The sequence below is a fragment of the Durio zibethinus genome, chromosome 27 (genome assembly GCF_047325235.1).
Source record: "Durio zibethinus cultivar Kanyao isolate XHJ-2024 chromosome 27, ASM4732523v1, whole genome shotgun sequence".
NCBI classification, from domain to species: Eukaryota; Viridiplantae; Streptophyta; class Magnoliopsida; order Malvales; family Malvaceae; genus Durio; species Durio zibethinus.
Genome location: NC_143188.1, coordinates 12,547,701 through 12,569,563, shown reverse-complemented (window position 1 = coordinate 12,569,563; position 21,863 = coordinate 12,547,701). Strand labels below are relative to the sequence as shown.

Genomic DNA, 21,863 nt, shown 5'->3' with positions numbered 1-21,863 from the left:
ATTGTTGGAGGTCATACTTTTATATATAGATAATAGATGAAATATATCTTAGAAGCTCAATTCATGCAATAAGAATAGGTCTAAATTTTGCTTATGTGGTATCCATAGAGTAATCAATGGCAATTTTTTTATATAGATGCACAACATCATCAAACAAACAAATATATGTATATAAAGTAAAATAACAAATTGAGCTTTGAAAACCATGGCCAATTGAATGCATGCTATGCTACCTAGCTAGCTACTTGATAAGGAAAAATAGTTAATATAGTATTACTAAAAATAACATTTATGGTCAAGGAAAATCTTGTATAATTGGAAAATTATTGGACCGTTTAAAATTGTTTTTGTTTTTTTTTTTTCAAAAGTTCTGTCTTTGTTTATTTTGTTTTGTTAAATTTTGACAACATAAAACATGTTTGGTAAGTAATATTGGATAAGAGAAAGGGTTGCAGTTGGAATTCGAACCATAAATTTATTAAATATTATTTTTTAAAAATAATTGTATAAATTATTTGAATTAAATTTTAAATTATTTTTTATAAACAATATTGTTACGCGTTAAAAAAAAATACTATTCTCTCAATATAATTTACATGATCTATGGAGAACTATACAAGCTAGATAGTATATGATATAACCTAATCGTCTAGGTAATTCATGGAATAAAGATTACTAGAATAAAGTATTTAACTCAAGAGAAAATGATTGTGTCCGTACTAACGAATAAATGCAAAGGTATTCTCTTTTGTAAGATTGAAGTTTATTGATCGAGTAAAGATTAGAGTGATAACCAAGGCACAATGAATGAAATGAGAGTAAAGAATGATGAAGATATATAAAAAGGCAAGAGGAGTCCATGATTTGGTTCCGGAAAATACTGAGACTGCCAGCGTTGGCTTAATTACTTCGAATAAGAGAGCCTTAAATATTAGTCAAATTAATTATAATGATGCAGCTGAATCCCTCAATTAGCTCATCCATTCCCTCTGAAGTGGAGGCTATCACCTACATGGACCATGATTTGTTCAAAGCTGCGGTGGATGGCGACGTGGAACTATTTAATAAGTACCAAGGTGGTCTTCATTGCCTGGTTGACGGAAGCCAAAACAGTGTGCTTCATATTTACTCCATAACTGGAGAACGAAAGGTAGTCAAAAGGTTTCTGTGTTTTCAGAAAAGGTTATTTGAAAGAGAGTTCTCCAATAACTTTGTGGAGCAACTTGTCGACAAGTGGCCATCACTGCTACTGCAACCCAATGCCAACATGGAAATCCCATTGCACATTGCAGCGAGACATGGGCATTCTGACATGGTCAAATTCCTCATTGAACGGGACAATGTAGTGCAACAGGAAGACACGGAGAGAGGGTTGGAAGCAACCAGGACGAGGCAGATGCTGAGAATGAGGGATAAGGAAGAAAATACTGCTTTCCATGAGGCCGCTCGACATGGTCACCTTGATGTGTTGCAACTATTGGTCAAAGTAGATCCTGATTTTGCGTTGTCTGCTAATACAAGCGGTGAGACTCCACTCTACTTAGCTGCCAAGGGAGGATATCACGGTTTGGTTGCTGAGATATTAGATAATTGCAAATCAACGGTTTATGGCGGCCCCAATGGTAAAACAGCTTTGCATGCAGCAGTCCTGGCCGGAGATGAAAGTAAGTGATCAGCTCATTATTTTGTGTTATTGTTGTTGTTGTTGTTTTGGGATAATTAACTCAATGGCTGTTCTCGTTGCTTTTTCTGCCAATGGGATAATCTTCCTCATAATTCTAAATGATGCATGTTCTCTTTCTTCCCCTGGCCAAACAAGGAAAATAAAACAAAACAAATGCATGGTCTTTGTCATTCATTTTTCAAAATTAAATAAATTCACATCTACTGCTGCTGTTAAACTTTTTGATCTTTTTGTTGTGTTTTGGTAATGACAGAGACAGTAAGGAAACTAATAGAGGCAAAAATGCAACTAACCAAACAAACCGATGACAATGGGCGGACTCCACTCCACTATGCTGCGCATTTCGGTGCACGTTCAATTGCCAAAATTTTATTGGAAAACGATGCATCTGATGCTTATATAAGTGATAAAGAGAGAGGGATGTCGGCTCTTCATATGGCAGCTTGGCAAGGCGAGCAAGGGATAATGGAAGAAATTATCTCCAATTGTCCAGGTTGCTGCGGAATGGTGGACAAAAGAGGCTGGAATTTTCTTCACTTTGCTGTCGTTGCAGTATCTCCCAAAAAACTTAAGAGATTCTTAGTTGATTACAGGATTAATGATTTCACAAATAGAAATCTTTTTCATGAAAAGGATGCTAATGGGTACACGCCTATCCTTATCTACTTCGCGGGGCCTGCTCGTCAGCTCCATGGCTGGGTTTCTTTTTTTTCTATTCTTAAATATCGTGAACTTCAAGTAAGAGGATGGAAGTCCTGGCAATTGGCCGACCAAATCGCAACAAAGGTATAAAGCTTTACACTGCTTAATTTTTAATATTCTCTCCTTTTCAATTTTTTTTTTTCAACTTCACAAAATAATTATTGATTTTGACGTATTTAATATTTTCTTTTTCTTTTTCTAAAAAAATTCAAGTCATCAATTTCGTACATCCAACTGATGTCAAGTGTAAAGGCACATGATGCCAGTAGATATTTAACGTCTGAAATGATTTAAGACTGATAAAAGGACCAAAGCGTTATAGCTTTACAAATATCATGATTGAAAAGTGACTTTTGAAAATATTGGAATCGAATTTGAAGTATAACGAGAACTATTTATTCTATAAAAAAAATTTTAAGTCTTTATATGTTAAAAAATGATTTTAGATTTTTTTGGGTATTAAAAAAGAAAAGATGGATAAAAATTTGAGATTAACTACATAATTTTACATTTTATTAGTCTTTAAAAGTGGACTGCCATAAGCAAAGTTTTCAAATATTGATAAGAAAATATTAAACTAACTACTATAAGCAAAGTTTAGAAAATTAACAATAACATGCATGTGTCTACTTAAATAAATTCCTAATTTATTGTTTCCTTTACAAATCTATACAATATCTTGAAAGGGTCCCGTAAGATTTTTTCCATTTTCATTTTCATTTTTTAAAATTTCTTTTCATTTATCTATTTTTTGTAAATATTTTCATTTTATATTTTCTCTTTTTTATCATTTTAGGGATAAACAGTTTCATAAAAATTACAAAAAATTAAAGAAAATTAAATTAAGTTAATCTAACTTTTCTAGATTTTCTTTTCATTTAGTTTAATTTTCTTGTATAGAAGAAAGAATATAAATTTATTATTTCAATAAATTTTTTAGAATCAATTCAACCATAATAATAAATACCATAGTAAAAAAAAACAATAATAATAAATAAGTAATTTAATAATATATACTCAAAATTAGGAAATGAAATATAAAGAAGAAATTAATGCAAAACAAAATGAGAGAAACATATAGTAATTTAAAATATAGTAATAATTTCTCTTGATTTTCTTTTCATTTAATTGATTTTCATAGACAGAAGAATTAATGACAATATTTATCAATTCAATCATAGTAATAAATTAATAATTTAAATAATAATAAATAATCAAAATTAGGATATGAAATACCAAAAAGAAATCATTGCAAAAAAGGGCAAAATGGAATATATAATGAAAGGTAAGGATGAGAAAAAAAACCAAAAAAATTAAAAATTAATTCAAAGCCATAATGTTTGATTCAATTGGAATCAATTTTTTCTTATTTGATTGTAATCAGATCGATTATAAATAAAAGTCAATTAGAATTTAAATCAAACTTTAAAAATTTATAATATTATACATTATTTTAAAAAATCAAATTAAATTTGATCTGAACTATTATTATCCTAATAAAAGGTGACTTTCTCATATCATAAATCTCACTCTGCCCATCTCAAAATCTTAATTCGAAACTTTTAAAATGAAGTCTTAAATTTTAATTATTGGGATGTCACATTAGATACAAATATTATACTAATAGATAATGAAATAAATATTTAATAAAAAGATTGTGTAAAAATAAAGTTAAAAAATGAGAAAATGTTACAACAAAGGCTTTTAACTTTGTTTATCTAGTTTAAAAACTGAATCACCAATATATGGATAAGTAAAATTCACTAGTAGTTCATGAACTTCTATGATATATATATCACTTTGATGCATGACCAAAAAAAAAAAAAAGCTTTTCCATGAATAACTTTTTAGAAAAGTTTATGATTTATCTTTTGTTAGTCAACAATCAATCAAAATATGTATACAAGTATCACTTGTCTACCCCCTAGGACGGAGAAAATTTATATAAAAATTTTTAGGTGAAGTTTGTAAAGTTTTTTTAAAAATAATTTAATAAAAATTTTAATAGAAAATTCAAACCAATAAATTGATTAAGTTTAATGTGAAGATTAATAATATGTAAAAAAATTATTAAAAAAATTATTTATAATTTAAATTTAATTTGTACTTATTCAATAATATCAATATTTTTACTAAAAATGTCCATTTAAAAGTATAAATTAAAATTTATTAAATTTTTTTTCAAATTTTACATGTTTAATATACGTAACAAAACATTTTAAATTTTAATTTTATTTAATCAATTTTAATTAAAAATTCCATGAATTTTACGTACAAAATTTCATCTAAATCTTTATTCGGTGCATAGATATGACATGTTTCAATGACTTGTGAAGTAGGTGTGAGTGAGATGAATCTCACTTAATAAGTTTAAAACTTGCATGTGGCCCACGTGTGGATCCTGTCACGTGTTTGTATTTAAATCACAATGTTTGCATGAACATTTTTTTAATTTTTTAATTGTTGATTGACAAAACGATGGATAGTGATTTTTTTTAAAAAAAAGATATATATCTTTTATGTCATGAATGAAAATGATATATTTATAAAAATTGTGAAGTACCCGTGAATTTTACTCATTGACTAATAAATGCTAATCATTCCTTAAATCGACGATTATCGTTGCAGAAACACATTCGCCAATTGTTGAATGACATTGGTGATAATGCAGAAGTGGAAGGGTTAGCGGTTCACCGAAACTTCAGAAAAAGGGTAAAGGACGATGATGATGACTCCTTCACCAAATTCGTGGAAAAAAACCGAGAGACCCATTTAGTGGTGGCAGCGCTAGTAGCAACCGTAACATTCGCCGCGGCATTCACCGTACCTGGTGGATACAAGAGTGATGAGCAAGGGGATGCAACCTTGAGTCGTGACCCAGCTTTTAAAGCCTTCATTATTACAGATACCCTTGCATTTGTTTCCTCTCTTTTAGCGGTCCTGCTTCATTTTGTCTTGGTGTTCCTGAGGTGGAGTCTAGTTAATCTCCGATTTCAGGTGATTGGTCTGGCAGATGTCTTAACTTTTTCTGCGATCATAGCAATGGTGATTGCTTTCAGCACAGGCAGTTACGCAGTGTTACAATCTTCCATGGGGTTTGCTATCGCCACATGTTCCCTTGGCCTTACCTTCTTTCCCGGTTTGCTCATTGCTTCTGCCATTTATAAGTACTTTATCCAATGAAGGACACCATACGTACTCCTAACTGCAAGCCTGCTACTGCCATAAAATTAATTAAAATATAAAGGCGACTGTTTCATTTCTATTGCTACATATGAATTATGAAATAAAGGGGGCAGTAATTCAAGGATTCGATATGGTTTTTACTCAAGTTAAAACTAGTTACAAATTGCTTTCTGCCCCCTGGTTTCTAAGCTATTAATGTTTCATGAAAGTTTAATTTTTGGCAATAAATATTTTTTTCTCGTCCATTATATATCCGTCCTTTATATAATAGTCCGTCCATCTTGTTTTCTTTGGACTCTTTTCATATTCTCTTTCAAATTTTGAACACCCAATGTTGCTAAAGCTTTTAGTATGTAATTCCACAGGCCATTTATATCGAGGTCTTAATTTGGAGTTTACAGACACCGAATTTTTTTTGAAAAATTTTTAATATGATTGACTTAGGCTCATTTACAACTCATAAAAGGCCCAACCCACGACTTAGCTCATTTAGAAATTCAAACAAAGTCTATTTAAAACCCGTAAAAAAGTCCTTTTAAGAGTTCATAAAATATATCAATATTTAAATATGTAATAAACAAAAAAAAAAGAGACTCATATGATTATTGTCAAACTTTTTCGCATGAAATTTATATGGATGATACTTTTTCATATGGATACATAAAAAATAAAGAATAAATTAAGCAAGTAAACTTCAAAATCAATTCTAATCAAATTTGGTCAAATTTAGTTAATAGTGTTAAAATTAGTCAAATAAAGTTAAAATTGTACAATTTAGTCAAAATGAATAGAAACGAATTCAATTTTCAAAATTTACAACCTAATTAGAATCAACGTGATTTAAAGTTAAAATTAATGATTTTTTTAAAGCACTAAAAATTTTTTATTGCATTTGGGGAAGTACAAAATTACCAAAATGACTTTTAGGAGTATTTTGATAATTTAACGTTCCCAATGTCAGTTTTCATAAAACTTTTCATATCTTAATTTCATAATATTTGATAATTTTTTATACATTCAAAATCACAAGTAATACATTGAGAGGTGTGAAAATACGAAAATAACTTTTAAGGATATTTTCATAATTTGATCTTTTCGAGCTCAGATTTTCATTTAAATTTTTAGATCTCAATTTTATAATATTTCATAATTTGTAGTGCTTTAAAATCTCAAAATGAGTATGGGAATATTTATTTATAAAAAAATGGCCCAAATACTGAAACTTTGTACTAAAGGTAAAATAATATTTTCATGTAGTTTAAAGGCTATAAAAATCTAATATTTGCAGTAAATAATGTGGACTAGTAAATTTTATATTGAATCTTGATCTAATGGCTAAAGATTAATCTTTGAAAAAAAAAAGAAATTGACTCTTGGTTGAGATTTGATCCAAGGGCTTATATTCAATCTTTCAAAGATATTTTGAGGGGCTTTCTTCTTTACAAAAGGAGGGGAAGGAAGAGAAAAGGAACGTGGAAGGGTGGCTAGTTTTAAAATGAGGAGGAGGAGAAAAAGAAATGGGGGCTGGAAAGGAAAGAAAAAAAAGGGTAAAAAAAAATGAGGAAAGAAAAAGTTTACGGAAACACAAAAGTGAAGGAAAATTATAAAAGGAGAACCCTACAACCAAAAAAAATAAAGAGAGAACGAGGAAAGGCTGTACAGCGAAAAAGAAGCAAAATAAACTTCAGAACCAAAAAGGTGATTTCCTTGATCCCATCTCAAGCATTTCATAATGTCATTCCTTATTTTCTATGTGTTTCTTCACGTGAAGTACAAGACATAAATGGTTATTATATCCTATACATATAGGAACGTTCTCCTTTCTAAGTTTTTTTTTTTCTTTTTTTTAATAAAACATAAAAAAAAAAAGTTCACAAACATGATTGAGGATTCGGTTCCATCAAAAAAAAAAAAAAAAGGGAGGCTGTAACTAAAATAAATGGTTCTTGGGTAAGTTTAAAAGCTGGTTTTCTTTTCTTTACGTGAAACTTTGGAAGTCGTTAACTTTCTTGAGTGGGTCATTAAAAAGGATAAGCTGGGAATCAGATGGAGTTTCATTTTGCTTTTGATTGAAAAGAAACCACATGGTTCTCTCCTTCCACATCTGTCCTCACGTGAAAGGCAAAAGCTCTGTTTGTTGTCAACAGCTCCAATGGTGATTTCCTTTTTTACAGCACAGGGGCTTGGGTTCATGTTGTAGCGGGCGCTCCTTGACTGGTATAATAAAAAAGGTTTCTTCTTTTTCAGAAAGCTAGTGCCTTTCAAAACCCGAGGAGAAACTTAAAAACTTTGTCCTTGTTATGTTCCGCTCGTCCTCTTCTTTTCTTTCTATTTGTGGCATTTTCCTAGTAAAAACTTGGGACTTCATCTTGGTCGGGGTCATGTATTTAGTTCATGCTCTTCTTGCATAAAATTTATAGGGAGAGTTTAAGGCACTATCAATCTTGGCACCCACTGTTTACATTTAAAGCTTATGTTTGATCCATGTGTTCAGTTCATGGGCGGGAAAAGCATGAAACTTTGGCTGTAGAATGATTAAAAAAAAGGAGGAATCTCGCAGTTCAGACTTGTTACAAACAAAATAAACAAAATAAAAAAAAAAGGAGGAATCTCGCAGTTCAGAATTTTTTTTAACAGATTTTGAAGCGTAAGTTACACACGCCGTTAAATTAACTAACAGTGCAAAGATGGCTATTAATATTGCCAATTACGATGCCAAGTAGGATACATCATTATCTGATTCGGCATTACAGTTTTGTTACAGTTAGAACCTTAATTGTTACAGTTTATCAAAAGTTAAGTCATTTGAGCAACCTTTTAAAAGTTGGTTCCCAAATTGAGGACATAGCTAGCTAGACTAAAATTGCAACGGTATAACCTAAATGCAAAGGTATCTATTTTGTAATGATGAAGTTAATTGATCGAATAAAGATTAAAGTGGTAAAGCACAATGATTGGAAAGGGATACCGTCACATGATTGCCACACTTTTGTTAGGCCCCCTTTGAAAATGCTGTTAACTATTAGGAATTGATAATCTTTGATTGAGGATTTTTATTGGCCTTAATTTGATGCAGTAAACATTAAATTTAGTTTTCATGGGACAAGAATTTACTACTGGGATCATATAGGTTTCTTTGTTCTTATTTTCAGAGAAAATTGTCATGTAACTTGGAAACATTGTAGCCTTTGTATTAAGGCAATTTAGAGGATCAGATCACATCAGATGGCCGACCATTTTTATTGGTCTTTGGCAACTTCAGTTGTGGTGGTTCTGTAATCTTTGCTTGATGAGGAAAATTGTGTGGCAATTTATTTCGAGTGAAAATTTGCAAAAGCCATATTCTTACAAGCGGTATTGATACTATAGTTACTCTCACGCATTTAATGGTTCTTATACTCATACAAGAGAGTACAACCTCTTTTTAAACTCATATATATAATCTTTCGAAATTTTTTTTTTTTCAATTCTAAAGTGTTGCTATTGAAATCTTTGTATCCCCTGTAGGCAATATAATCTTGTCTCATAAATCATAAGATTTTCCTTGTTATATTTCAGAGCTTATTAGTTGCATTTCTGGATGTGTTTTTATTGCACATTCTGTGTTTTTTCATTTATTTGTTTAATGAATAGCTCATGTTTACTTAAAAAAAGAAAAGAGAAATTGAATGTGACAAGGCTAGTAGCTTGCATAGTTGATTCTCTGCAAGATTTTGCTCATAATGGTATTTGTTACGGGGAGTTGTGCTCTCAGCATTAGTCTACTACCTACAAACATGGTGTATCAGTAATAAAGGACCAGTTTTCGCAGTGATGTTCTCTCCACTGGTCGTTGATTTTTAGCCATATTCTCTGCAATTCTTTTTGCTTTTCTCATTATTTCACTAACAAGTTCCTATTTTCTTTATAATTTAACCTTTTTTATTTATTTTGTAGGTATTTTTATTATTGTATATTGAAAGTATTTATTTATATGACTTACGTATATTACCAACTATTTGTATAGAATTTGTAATATATATGTATTTTTTGTATTTTTATTTAATAGAATTCATAAACAATTTTATAAAATATTGTACATTCTTTTATAAATAAAATGGAGTATTTTGTTTATTTATTTTTTTCTATTTATATATATTTAGTATTCATGTAATTACTTTAAAAATAAATTAAAAAACTAAAATAAAATGAAAAAAATTATAAATAAAATATATTAAATATAGTTGAAAAATAAATATTACCAATGGATTTTATCGACGGATTATTACCTAATTATCAACAAAATTATTACCAACGGAATTTACCAACGGATAATTCCATTGATAATTATTTATGGATTTTGCACATTATCGATGGAATAGTATTACCAACTTATTTATTATTGATGAAAAATTTCATCAATAATACTATTACTAACAAAAAACATGCTATTATTGAAGGAAAATTTTGTAGGTAAAAATCAATTTTTTGGTAGTGAAACTTACTAGATGCTATTTTTTTAAAAGTGTCTGTACGAATTATCTAAATTAAACTTTAAATTTTTTAGTAAATATTATTGTTACATGTTAAAAACAAATACTATTCTTTCAACATGATTCACATGATCTAAGGAAAACTATACAAATAGAGAGTGTCATAATATATAGATCCATAGACCTATAGTTAGATATGGATTTTAGGGAGTCGTCACCAATATCTTTGTTAAGTGTGATTGGCAACCTAATGAATCTATCCCTTTAAGGATGTCCTAAGCTTGACTAAGAATCTCTAAAAGAATAAATTTTGGTTTGCATTTCAAAACAAGGTTCGAAAGTTTGATTACGTATATGGAAGGTTATTGTACCCCACACGCTCGTCCAAAAGATGGTACCATTTAATCTTAAATTATCCTAAAGATCTTTGTTTTAAATATTATATGAATTAAACTAAATTATTTTAGTAAATGTTATTGTTACACGTTAAAAACAAATATTATTCTTTCAACATGATTCATATGATCCAAGAAAAACTATACAAGTAGAGAGTATATGATATAACCTAATCGTCAAGGTAATTCATAGAATAAAGATTATTAGAATAAAGTATTTAACGAAAGAGAAAATGATTGCGTACATACTATCCAATAAAGGCAAAGGTATTGTATTTTGTAATATTGAAGTTTATTGATCGAATAAAGATTAAAGTGATAATCAAGGCACAATGAGTGGAATGAGAGCAAAGAATAATGAAGATCTATAAAAAAGAAAAAGGAGTAAGGGTGTAAATGATTCAAAAAAAAAATTTGTTCATAACTTATTCAAGTTCAATTCAAAAAAAAAAAATGAATTTGGCTTAATCATTATCGAATTGAACTTGAGCTCGAGCAACTAAACTTATCGAACGAACTGAATTCAAGTATCTTAATACTCAGCTTGAATGGCTCATGAGCCTAATCAAACTTTTTTTATTTTAATATATTTTAATTATTTTACTTATGAAACTATGATTTCACCTTTTTATACACATACACCTAAAGCTAACCTAAACACTCATTAATCAATCTCATATGTTTCTCTTTCCCTCTCTCACTCTCCCAAGATAGCAAGACACAGACCTAGCAATAGTTATTCCTTGGTTCCTTGCTTCACCACTGGCGACGGTGATTGTTTGTCCGAAGCCACCGCTTGTGTTCACTCCTTGCTCAGGGGCAGTTGATAATAACGACCTAAAGGGCCTTGCCCCTCCAAAAATTTTTAAACCCGTATTAGCATGTATATTTATTTATATTAAATACATTTAAATTGATCTTATAAACTAAAAGTGTTAATTTTATTAGTTTTGTGTTCTATAAATTAATTTTGTGCATTGTAATTTAAAAGATGTTCAAATCACATTGATATATATTTATTTATTATATCCAACAATTATTATTCATAAATTCTTAAAATTAAGAGTTTTATCACAATTTTTAAATTACAATCAAAATGAATTTAGCAAAAGTTAAATTAATTTTTCAACTTTTTCAACAAGATTTAAATTTTCAACCAAGTACCAAATGTGTTTTTCCTTTTTTTTAGTACATGGTCAAAGTTAAGGAGATTTAAGGAAAGGAAAAGGAGATTTAGCTTACTACAACTACTTCTCTTCGTGTATGTATATATATATATATATATATATTCTTTTATTTTTACTTTAATCTCTATCATGCTGTTGTATTTTTTTTCCAACAATATATAAAAAGTAAAAATAAAAGAATATATATATTTATATGCTGAAACTAATTTACAAAAATGATAGAAAAACACAAAACTCCTAGTCTCAAAATTTCATCTTCATTTAAAAAAAATATTTAGTTTTTTTTTTTTTGATAAAATGTTTAAATATGGTTGATTTATTCATACTCTTTTATATTTCAATTTCAAATTATTCAAAAAAATAAAAAATTCCCATAATTCATTGATATATTGTGTAATTAGTAATTCAAAAGGTTAATTGTAAATCATGTTATTGTTAAAAGTATAATGTTTTCATAGTAATATTTTTGTTTTATAATTTTATGAGCTTATCATGTTTTATCACCATTGTAACCTAATCCATCTTGATCAAAGAAAGTTTTTGTGTTTCAAATATGTCATTGAGTTTTTGGTGTGTCATATAAAATCTAGAAAATAAATTAGGTAAATTTACATTATTCTTAATCAAATCATCAACATTCAATGTTAAAGCGTCAATTTTCTTTTCTAATTGATTTTTAGCCTTAGTTAGCAGTTCATTCTCTACTTTTAACTTAGAAATTATTTTTCTATGCCTCATGTTCATGCTTTCATATTCTACAACTAATTCATCAAAGTTATCTTGTAACTCATCAAATACATAAAAAGTTAAATCATTTGAGTTAAAATTTACCTTAGGCTCATCAAATTCATGAGATATAGGTTGGCTACTTTTTTCTCATTTGATTCATCATTGAAAAAGTCACTATCACTTTATATTGCAATCATTGCTTTCTTTTTTGGCTTCATTGCGTTTTGGATTTTTCATAAAGGACAATCAAATTTGATATGACCTAGTTATTGCATTTATAGCAAACAACTTGGTCCTTTTCTCTTATACTTGATTCTTCCTTTATCACTTTCTTTTATGTTCATTTTCATGGACTTCTTGAATCTCTTTACAAGCATAACCTTTTCAAACTCTTCATGTTCATCTTCTTCATTTCTTTCATTTTCTTCTTCTTGAATGGTTGGTTTAAGAGCAATTCCACTTTTTTTTTATTGGTTCTTGTCCCTGTTTAAGCTTCATCTTAAAAGTAAGGAGAGAACTCATGAATTCATCCAAAGAAAGTGTATGAAGATCTTTGGATTCTTCAATTGCAGTAACCTTTGCCACCTAACTCTTTGGTAGACTATTCAAGATCTTCTTTACCATTTTTACATTGAAATATGTCTTTTCAAAAGCCTTCAAACTATTGATAATGTCGTTAAAGCGATTGAATATCTTACTAATAGATTCCTCTAATTTCATTTTAAAGAGCTCATAATCATAAGTGAGCATCCTAATTTTGGTCTTCTTGACTTGATTTATGCCTTCATGGGTAATGGCTAACTTATCCAAAATTTTTTTCGCATTTTCACACAAGAAAACTCTATTATACTCACTAGACCCCAATACATACAAAAGTGTGTGCATTACCTTGGCATTGGGATCTTCATATTATTAGCATCCCATTCACTTTTTTAATAGATCACATCTCTGTAATCCACCTTCTTTATTGAAATTTGAGGATCATTGACAATAACTCTTTATACTTTATAGTCATTAACTTAAATGAATAATCTCATCTTAGTCTTCTAATATGAGTAGTTACCACCAACAAAAAGAGGATGCCTTATAATAGAATTACTTTCACCACTAAGAGAAGTTGTAATCATTTCATTTGCCATAAGACACAATTCTTGTTATTTTTCATAATTCTTGTAGCATGTGGATGGTTGCTTTTCATTCATCACAATACCTTTTTTTTAGCCATTTAGGATCACTTTTAGGTTGTTTAGACCTATAAAAATAGTGTACTAGCTCTGATACCAATTGTTAGCTTAAAGACTTAAATTAAACCAAGAGGGGTGAATTGGTCAATTATAAATTTTAACAATTTGAACCCCAATTAACACAATAATCACAAATATCAATTTCTAAACTAATCAACACAATATAAACAACTTGAAATGTAAAGAGGTAGAGTTAGAGAATCAAACACCGATATTTATAAAGGTTTGGTCCTTTCTCAAGGCACCTAGATCCTCTCCCTTAGTCTTACTTGCTAAAAAATCCAATCTATTGTATGTTGAATATTACAACCTAGCTCTTCAAAGCTTTATACAATCAACAACACAATCTCTTAAGGGTTATCCTCCCTCTTAAGCTCACAACCTCATAACACAAGTTTCGAAGTAATTTTGCAAACTCAAAAACCTCTCTAAGGTTGGGTGTTTGCATATTTGAAGTACAAATCAAAGTTATAAAGAATATCAAAAGAGAAATAAATACAAGATTGAATATTTTGCCCTTTCTCACAACAAAATTCTATTTAATGCTTGGAGAAGATGGTGGATGAAAGCAATAAGTTTTATTGGCTCTTGATAGCTTGTAATATGGTGGAAGACCTCTTTTTATATGCAAAAAATGGACGAGAGCCATTGGTTTTATTTAATGCATGGAGCATTTGCAAAGCAACAAGAAAATATGACTGTTTAAACTTGTCAAGGCCAAATCAATCCATCCCTTCTATGGATGGGATCGATTGATTTTGGCTTTGAAACCTAAAACTTTAGGCATGAAAATACAGCCTGATTGATCAGGTAACAATACCCAATTGATCCTATATGCAAGTGATTGATTCCCTAGTTTGAGTAATTAATCATTTTTTGTGTTTTTCAAACCAATTTTCATTTTGCTTAAAATATTAATCAATCCCTAAGAGAAAGGATGGATCTTGTTTTTTGAAACCCTTGTGCCAATCGATCTGTATAGGGAAGAGATCGATTAGTTTTCACGAAATTCCCACCAAAAAGCTTATTGGCCGAAAAAGTGATTGATCTTTTTAAGGAGGGGATTTATTAGGTCCTTAAGGGGATCGATCTTTTCCATGCAATTTTGGTTAATTTTGTTTTTTAAACCATAGGAGATGAATTTTTTTTGCTCAAAAACGTTTTTGACTAGATAAAAAGCTAGAAAAGTATTCAAATTAAGTTCAAATCAATTTAATTTGATTTTAGCAAATTTTTGTTTTGTTATTCAAAACACTTTGTCAATTCAAGGCTAACAAATTTATCCTTAATTATCCCAAAAACTTGTTTTTAATCTTAGTTTCCTTGTTGAAACCACTCTTCTAATTTAAAAAAGATAATAGCAAAACCAAATAAAAAGATGATCAATAGAATATATGAAAAAAATTGTAAAAATAATCTAAAAAAGAAAAAAAAAACAAAGTAAAAATAAGGGAGAAATCCTTTTTTTTATTATTTTCATTTTATTTCACTCTAAAAATAATCAAAATCAAAATAAATAAAATAGATAAAAATATAAAAATAAATAAATAACTAATCAATAAGGATAAAATAAAGATAAATATAATATGAAAATAAAAATAAAGATAAATATAAAATAAATAAAAAGAATATATAAAAAAAAGTAGATAAGTGTGAAATAAAATAGAATAGATAAAAAAAAAAAAGGAAAATTGAACTTTTAGGCTTAAAACAGAACCTAGTCCAAACTAATTTAAAACCTTAGACTAAATGGAGTGTCTACATACATACATACATACATACATACATACATACATATCCAGAAGCTCACTTCATGCAATATGAACGGCTCCAAACCAAATATATAAAGGTAAAAAAAAAAAAAAAACTAAAAGAAACAAGCATGACTTTAATTTACCTTGTGTCAAATTTAGAATTTAAATTTGGGTTTAAATCTTCCGAAGTCCTTCCAAAATAATTCAATAACCAATAATTTGGATTCGAAATTATGAGTTATGGGATTATTGCACAAAAGATAGACTGGAAATTTTTTATCAAGCACAAAAAATCATCTGAATAGTTTGAAATCAAATTTTAATTCGATTTAAATTGACTAAAAAATCTATAAATTCCAATCCAAAAAAATTTGAATCAAAACAATACGAAGTGAAAGCAACTTGCATATAAATTAATCTGAATACAAGCTCAAGATGTATTTGATTTAAATCTTGTAAAACTTGAATTTGAAACTTGAGAATATTCAAATTGTAATAATCCAAGATTGATCAAACCTGAAACAGAAAAACCCAAAGTAGCTTGAATTTGATAGGATCCAAATCTAAGTGGATTCAAAGCCGGAATTGTCTCGAGATGACCCAAACTATAATTAATGCTAATTTAAAGATATATACCTTCCCTTTATCCTCTAGTTGTGTTTGATTCAAATTATGCTGAAGTGCATGCTATTTAAGTGGCTTTAGAAGCTTTTTTCAATTCTATTTGGTTGGTAATATTTCTTTAATTATCAAGACAGATTCAACGATTGCCATGCTTAATACGAGTAAAAGACCTTGCAAGTTGTGGAGATTCTAATATAACGACTTGACTTAAAAAAAAAAAAATTCAAAGCTCAAACTAGAGTTGAAGAACTAAGAATTGTTGCTGATGGAATAGTATTTGCTTTAAAGTATTACAATTATAATTAAGAATTATTTTATATAATTAATTGAATAATAAATTATTATATTATAATTAAGTTATAATCATTAAATAATTAACTTACGAATTAAAAAATAAGAAGATAACTAAATTCACACCTAGTAAATTTTGAATCTAAAACTTTATGATTATAACCCTATGCAAAAGTATAACGTAGTAGTCAAAAAATGTAATTCATCAAATAAAGATTAAATTAAAATAATTAAAGGGAAAGATTTTCCGTACCATGAATAAAGGGCACATTAATGATTGAAAAGAGAAGCAATAAATATAGAGATTATATATAATGCTGTTATTATATGATTTCTGACATTAATGACTGTTGGTTATATGGATACAGTATATATGTGTTATAATAATTCAGACATCAATTGGGAGGATGAATACATGTCAGAGGGCATTAATTTAATAAGAACAATAAAAATCAATATTAAGAATTGTTTGTAAGCAAGAAAATAGATGATAAAAATTTTATAAAATTTAACTAATAAAACAGATCATTTAAAGGAAGCTTATTTTAATAATTAAGGACTTCAATGTCAATAAGAAAATAAATAAAATAATTAATATGATAATTTAACCAAAAACATCATAAATTTTTTTTAAAGATGAAAAAAAATCACGAATTAACCACACAACCGAAAATAAAATAAAACCTAAGAAAGAGTTGAAGATCGTGAGCAGAGCGGGAAAGAACATGAGGCCAAGGGAACAAGTGGCGATAGCAAACCCCAAGGAAGATTGCAACACTGCGTAAGTACCAGTGCTGAAAGCAACCACCATCGCTGGCATTGCCAAAACAGTTAACCAATCCGCCAGACATTGCAAACGAAATAGGAAATAGTGTTTTTTCCCAGGAGAAAGCACTAAGAAAAAGTGAAGGAAGATGGCTAAAAGAGAAGAAACAAATGCCAGGGTATCTGTTATAATGAAGGCTTGAAAAGCCGAGTCACGACTCAAGGTCGCAGTGCCTTGCTCACTCTTGTTTCCACCAGGTACTGTGAATGCTGCGGCAAATGTTACGGTTGCTACAAGCGTTGCCACCAGTAAATGGTTCTCCCTAGCTTTTTGTTCAATTTCGTGTTCGGGAATATCCTCCTTCTCCACCTCCTTCACAATCTCACGGAAGTTGCGGTGAACCGGTTTCCCCGCCACTTCTGCATTATTAGCTATATCTTTCATAAATTCCATAATCTGTTCCATTTGCAGCACATAATTACGCGTTGATTTCAACAATGATTAATTTTGATCATTCTATAGAATTTTGGGATGGAAAAAGTGAGATATATGAAATGATAGAAACTTCCTTCTCATTGCATAATCCAATGTTCCAAATAAAAAAATCTACTAATTCGATATTTAAATAAAAATAATTTGTTTGCTTTAAAAAAGTATTCTTTTTATTATATTTTTTATTTTGTTGAAGATATATTTGATCTTACAAATGAAACAAACTATTTATTTATATCAGAACATATAAATATATAAATATATATATATATTGAAGTATATATATATATATATATATATTGTATATAAAAAGTCACTGCCTGAGACTAAGAATAGGAAAAGAAATTGTAGGTTTTAGGATTCAAGTTTCAGATCTATTCTGAATATTTTTAAAAATAACTGTATCAACTACCTATGTTACAAATAAAAAAATCTACTAATTCAATATTTAAATAAAAATACTTTGTTTGCTTTTAAAAAATACTTTTATTTATTATATTTTTTATTTTATTGAAGATATATTTGATTTTACAATGAAATAAACTATTTATTTATATCAGAAAACAGAAGAACATATAAATATATATATCGAAGTATATATATATTTTTGTATATAAGAAGCCATTGTCTAAAAATTGAAAAAGAAATTACAGGTTTTGAGATTTAAATTTTAGATTTACTTTAAATATTTTTAAAAATAATTATATAAACTAATTAAGTTAAATTTCAAATTCACATAAAAACATATTTTATGTAAGAACTGTACAACCAAGTGAAAAAAACGAAAACTATAATCCTGACTGTCTCAATTAAATAAAACCTATAAATAAAAAAGGAAATGTCTATTTAACTTGCTTATGGGTAGAATTTTAAAAAAAAATTTCCAATCAAATATATAATGACAATGATAAAATGTAAAATTATGTATATATAATGGGAAATGTAAAACTTAATTAAAGTAGGGTGGAGCCAGCTGTCGTACCTTCGATTCTGTACTTGAATATAGGTAGAAACTTCCTTCAGATCCATGATGTTTAAAAATACGAATAACTTTTCCAAAATATCTAGCACTGTAAGATTTCCTCAAACGCGGGACATGGTAAGGCGTGTTCCCGTTGATATCCCTTTCATCTATAAGATTTCTAACTGGTAAATCCTTAATCTTATTGTTATCATCAAATAAGAATCTCTTCAATTTTCCCGGTCTTAAAGAAACGACTGCAAAGTGAAGAAAATTCCATCCTCTTTTGTCCACAATTTCACAACAACCTGGGCAGTAGGAGATAATGTCTTCCATTATGCCTGTGCGGCCACTCCAAGCTGCCATATGAAGAGCCGTCGTCCCTCTCTCTTTATCAGTTATATAAGCAGTAGATGGATCGGCTTTTAACAACAGTTGCACAATTGAACGGAGACCCAAATGGGCGGCATAGTGAAGTGGAGTCCGCCCTTTGTCATCAGTTTCTTTTGTTAAATGCTTTTGTGCCTCTATTATTATCCTCGCTGATTCTACCAAAACAAAACGAAGAGAAAAAGTTCAACCGTACTGGTATATATATGAAATATATATATATATATGAAATATATATGTATGAAATATTTTGTGAGATTTTTCTATTTTCATCATTTAATGTTAAAAATATATTTTAATTACTAATATTTACTAGATACAAACTCGCAACACGAATTAAATTTTTTTGTGTGCAATAAATACTGTTCATAATGAATTTAATCAGTAAATATAGTTTTATCTGTAATTTTTTAATAAAAATATTGATTAGTGAAAATTTATTAATTAATTTCTGTACCATGTGTATTTCATTCTCACAACTTATATAAGATATCAAATCAAAATTCACATTTTCAAATTTATCTTTTAAAACGTAGTTAAAAAATACTAAAATTAAAAATTTTAAAAAAAGAAAGTTAAAAATAAAAGGAATGAGTCCAAAAAAATAAAAAGGAAAAGAAGAAAGATTTAGATACAATGTGGATACCTCTACTTAAAGATGATAATAGATGGGGTCAAGATTGCTTTTCACAAAATTTATCTAATTAAAAAAAAAGATAAAAAATGAAAGGCCAAAAAATGGAAACTAAATGGGGGTGTCATGTGAAGACCTCAATTGATCATTTATCTTTCCAAACATAATTAAAAAAAATACTAAAATAGACAATTAAAAATTACAAAAAAAAAGAAAGCTAAAATTAGAAAAGGGCCAAAGCAAAAAAGAAAAAAAAATCAAATGGAGGTGCCATTTAGATACCTTACCTTTAGATATGGTGCTGATCGGGTTGGGTGGGTATAAAATTGCCTTGACATCGAACCGACTCTTTAATAATTTTAATAATACTCCGACTCTTAATTGGCATTAGATTTTTTTTTATATACCCGATTTTGACCAGCCATTTATATAGACATATGCATTTGATCCAACTTGATTTGGAGTTAATTTAATAATTTTAATTTAGTATAATGTTTATAAAAGTATAAATTTTTATATAAATTTCATCTTAATTATGTATAAATGTTGTATTTGTATTAAATTAATATATTAAAAATAAATTTATTAATATAATACATATATAAATATAAAATTAAATAAATAATTTATATAGTTTTATATATCCCAAGACAAAAAACCTAAACTTGCCTCTGATCCAATCACGATTTTTGAAAAAAAAAAAATCCCTTTCCCAACCAAATATCAATTTAGAAAAAGAACACCCTATTAGATCTGAAGGGGTCAAAATCCGTAAAAATGGATTATTTTGTCATTTTTGTCTATATTATTTTTTTATAAAATTTATCTAATTAAAAAATAATAAAATAATAAAAAAGAAAAAAAATCCAAATATTGGTGCGACGTGGACACCTAGGTGACACTACCATTTGGCCTCATTTTCTTGTAAAATTTAATAATAAATTAACAAAAAGAAAAAAACTTTGAATGTCTTATCCACATCTCTATTGTTATTTTTTAAAAAATATCCAATTTAAAATAACAAAAAAAAATCAAATAGATTCCATACAAAATTTTAAAAAAGCAAAAAATAAAATTAATTATTAAACATAAAAAAAAAGCTCATGAGATGCCACATTGCACCCAAAAATATATAACATTTATATTATAGATAAGTATTATTGTTTGCTCCTTTAGTCGTTAAAAGATCACGAACCGAGCTTCTAACACATGGTAAGAACTTTGCCACATTATCATATCCACATCAGGATAAGAACTTTTTTTTATGTGTGTGTATATATATAAATATAAAGAATTTATTTTTTTTCTTACCTTGCCATTTGGAAAAGTGGTTTACTTGGCTAATGACGTGAAATGACGAGTGAGGGACTTAAAAAATTTTTGTTCGAAAGATTTTTTTGTTTTGTTTTGTTATATATATATATATATATATATATATATATATATTTATGTTTGGTTTTCTATCATGTTTAAATTTTTAATTTTTTATTCAAATTTTGTTTTAAAAAATAAAAAATAAAAGAGTCAATCATAGTCTTAATTATATTAACCCAAAACAACAATGGATCACACAAAACATTGAGCTCACTTACCTTTATTTATGGCCATGGTTGCTGCATGCAAAGCAGTTCTACCATCAGGGCCGCCACAGTCCATTGACTTGCAATTATCCAATATCCCAGCCACCAAAAGATTGCTTCTTCTTACGGTAGCTATGTAGATTGGAGTCTCACCGCTTTTATTAGCGGAGGATGAAAAGTCAGGATCTAATTCCTTTACCAGCAGTCGCACCACTACATGGTCAGCACTTTCAGCTGCCTTATGCAAAGCAGTGTTTCCCTCCTTATCCGCCATTTCCAGCATCTGCTTCATCCTGGTTGCTTCCAGGTCTTTGGCGCGTTCAATAAGGAATTTGATTATATCAGAATGACCGTGTCTAACTGCTACGTGCAATGGGATTTCTCCTTTGGCATTGGGTTGCAGTAGCAGTGATGGGCACTCGTCGATAAGTTGCTTAACAAAGTTAATGGAGAACTCTCTTTCAAATCTCCTTTTCCGAAAAAACAGAAACCGTTTATCAATTTTGACTACCAGTCGTCCTCCGGTTCTGCAGTAAATATGGAGCGCTGTGTTTTGCCTTCCGTCAACCAGGCAATGAAGACCACCTTGATACTTATTAAATAGTTCCATGTCACCATTTTCTGCGGCTTTGAACAAATCACTGTCCATGTAGGTAATAACCTCTGCTTGCAGAGTTATTTCAGAGGGAATGGATGAGCTAGTTGAGGGATCCAGCTGCATCATTACAATTAATTTGAATGGCTAATTAAGGCTCTCCTATTCGACCAAGCC

At 28.8% G+C, this 21,863-nt stretch overlaps 2 protein-coding genes across 3 annotated transcripts; one reads left to right on the top strand and one right to left on the bottom strand.

Moving 5' to 3' along the window:
- Positions 1-952: 952 nt before the first annotated feature.
- Positions 953-5,774, top strand: LOC111279827 (protein ACCELERATED CELL DEATH 6-like). Its single transcript, XM_022866881.2, has 3 exons — positions 953-1,664; positions 1,938-2,470; positions 5,015-5,774. Exons 1-3 carry the CDS (start codon positions 953-955, stop codon positions 5,567-5,569), a joined length of 1,800 nt encoding a protein of 599 aa, XP_022722616.2. The 3' UTR covers positions 5,570-5,774.
- A 10,856-nt stretch (positions 5,775-16,630) lies between these two features.
- LOC149510941 (protein ACCELERATED CELL DEATH 6-like) lies at positions 16,631-21,863 on the bottom strand. Of its 2 annotated transcripts, none has more exons than XM_089756543.1 (3): positions 21,104-21,863; positions 18,509-19,035; positions 16,631-17,490 (listed from the first exon to the last, which is right to left on the bottom strand). In XM_089756543.1, the coding sequence occupies exons 1-3, from the start codon at positions 21,813-21,815 to the stop codon at positions 16,873-16,875; spliced, it is 1,857 nt and encodes a 618-aa protein (XP_089612669.1). In that variant the 5' UTR covers positions 21,816-21,863; the 3' UTR covers positions 16,631-16,872. The 2 variants fall into 2 exon arrangements, with proteins under 2 accessions (XP_089612669.1, XP_089612671.1); XM_089756545.1 differs by having other exon boundaries at positions 17,264-17,453.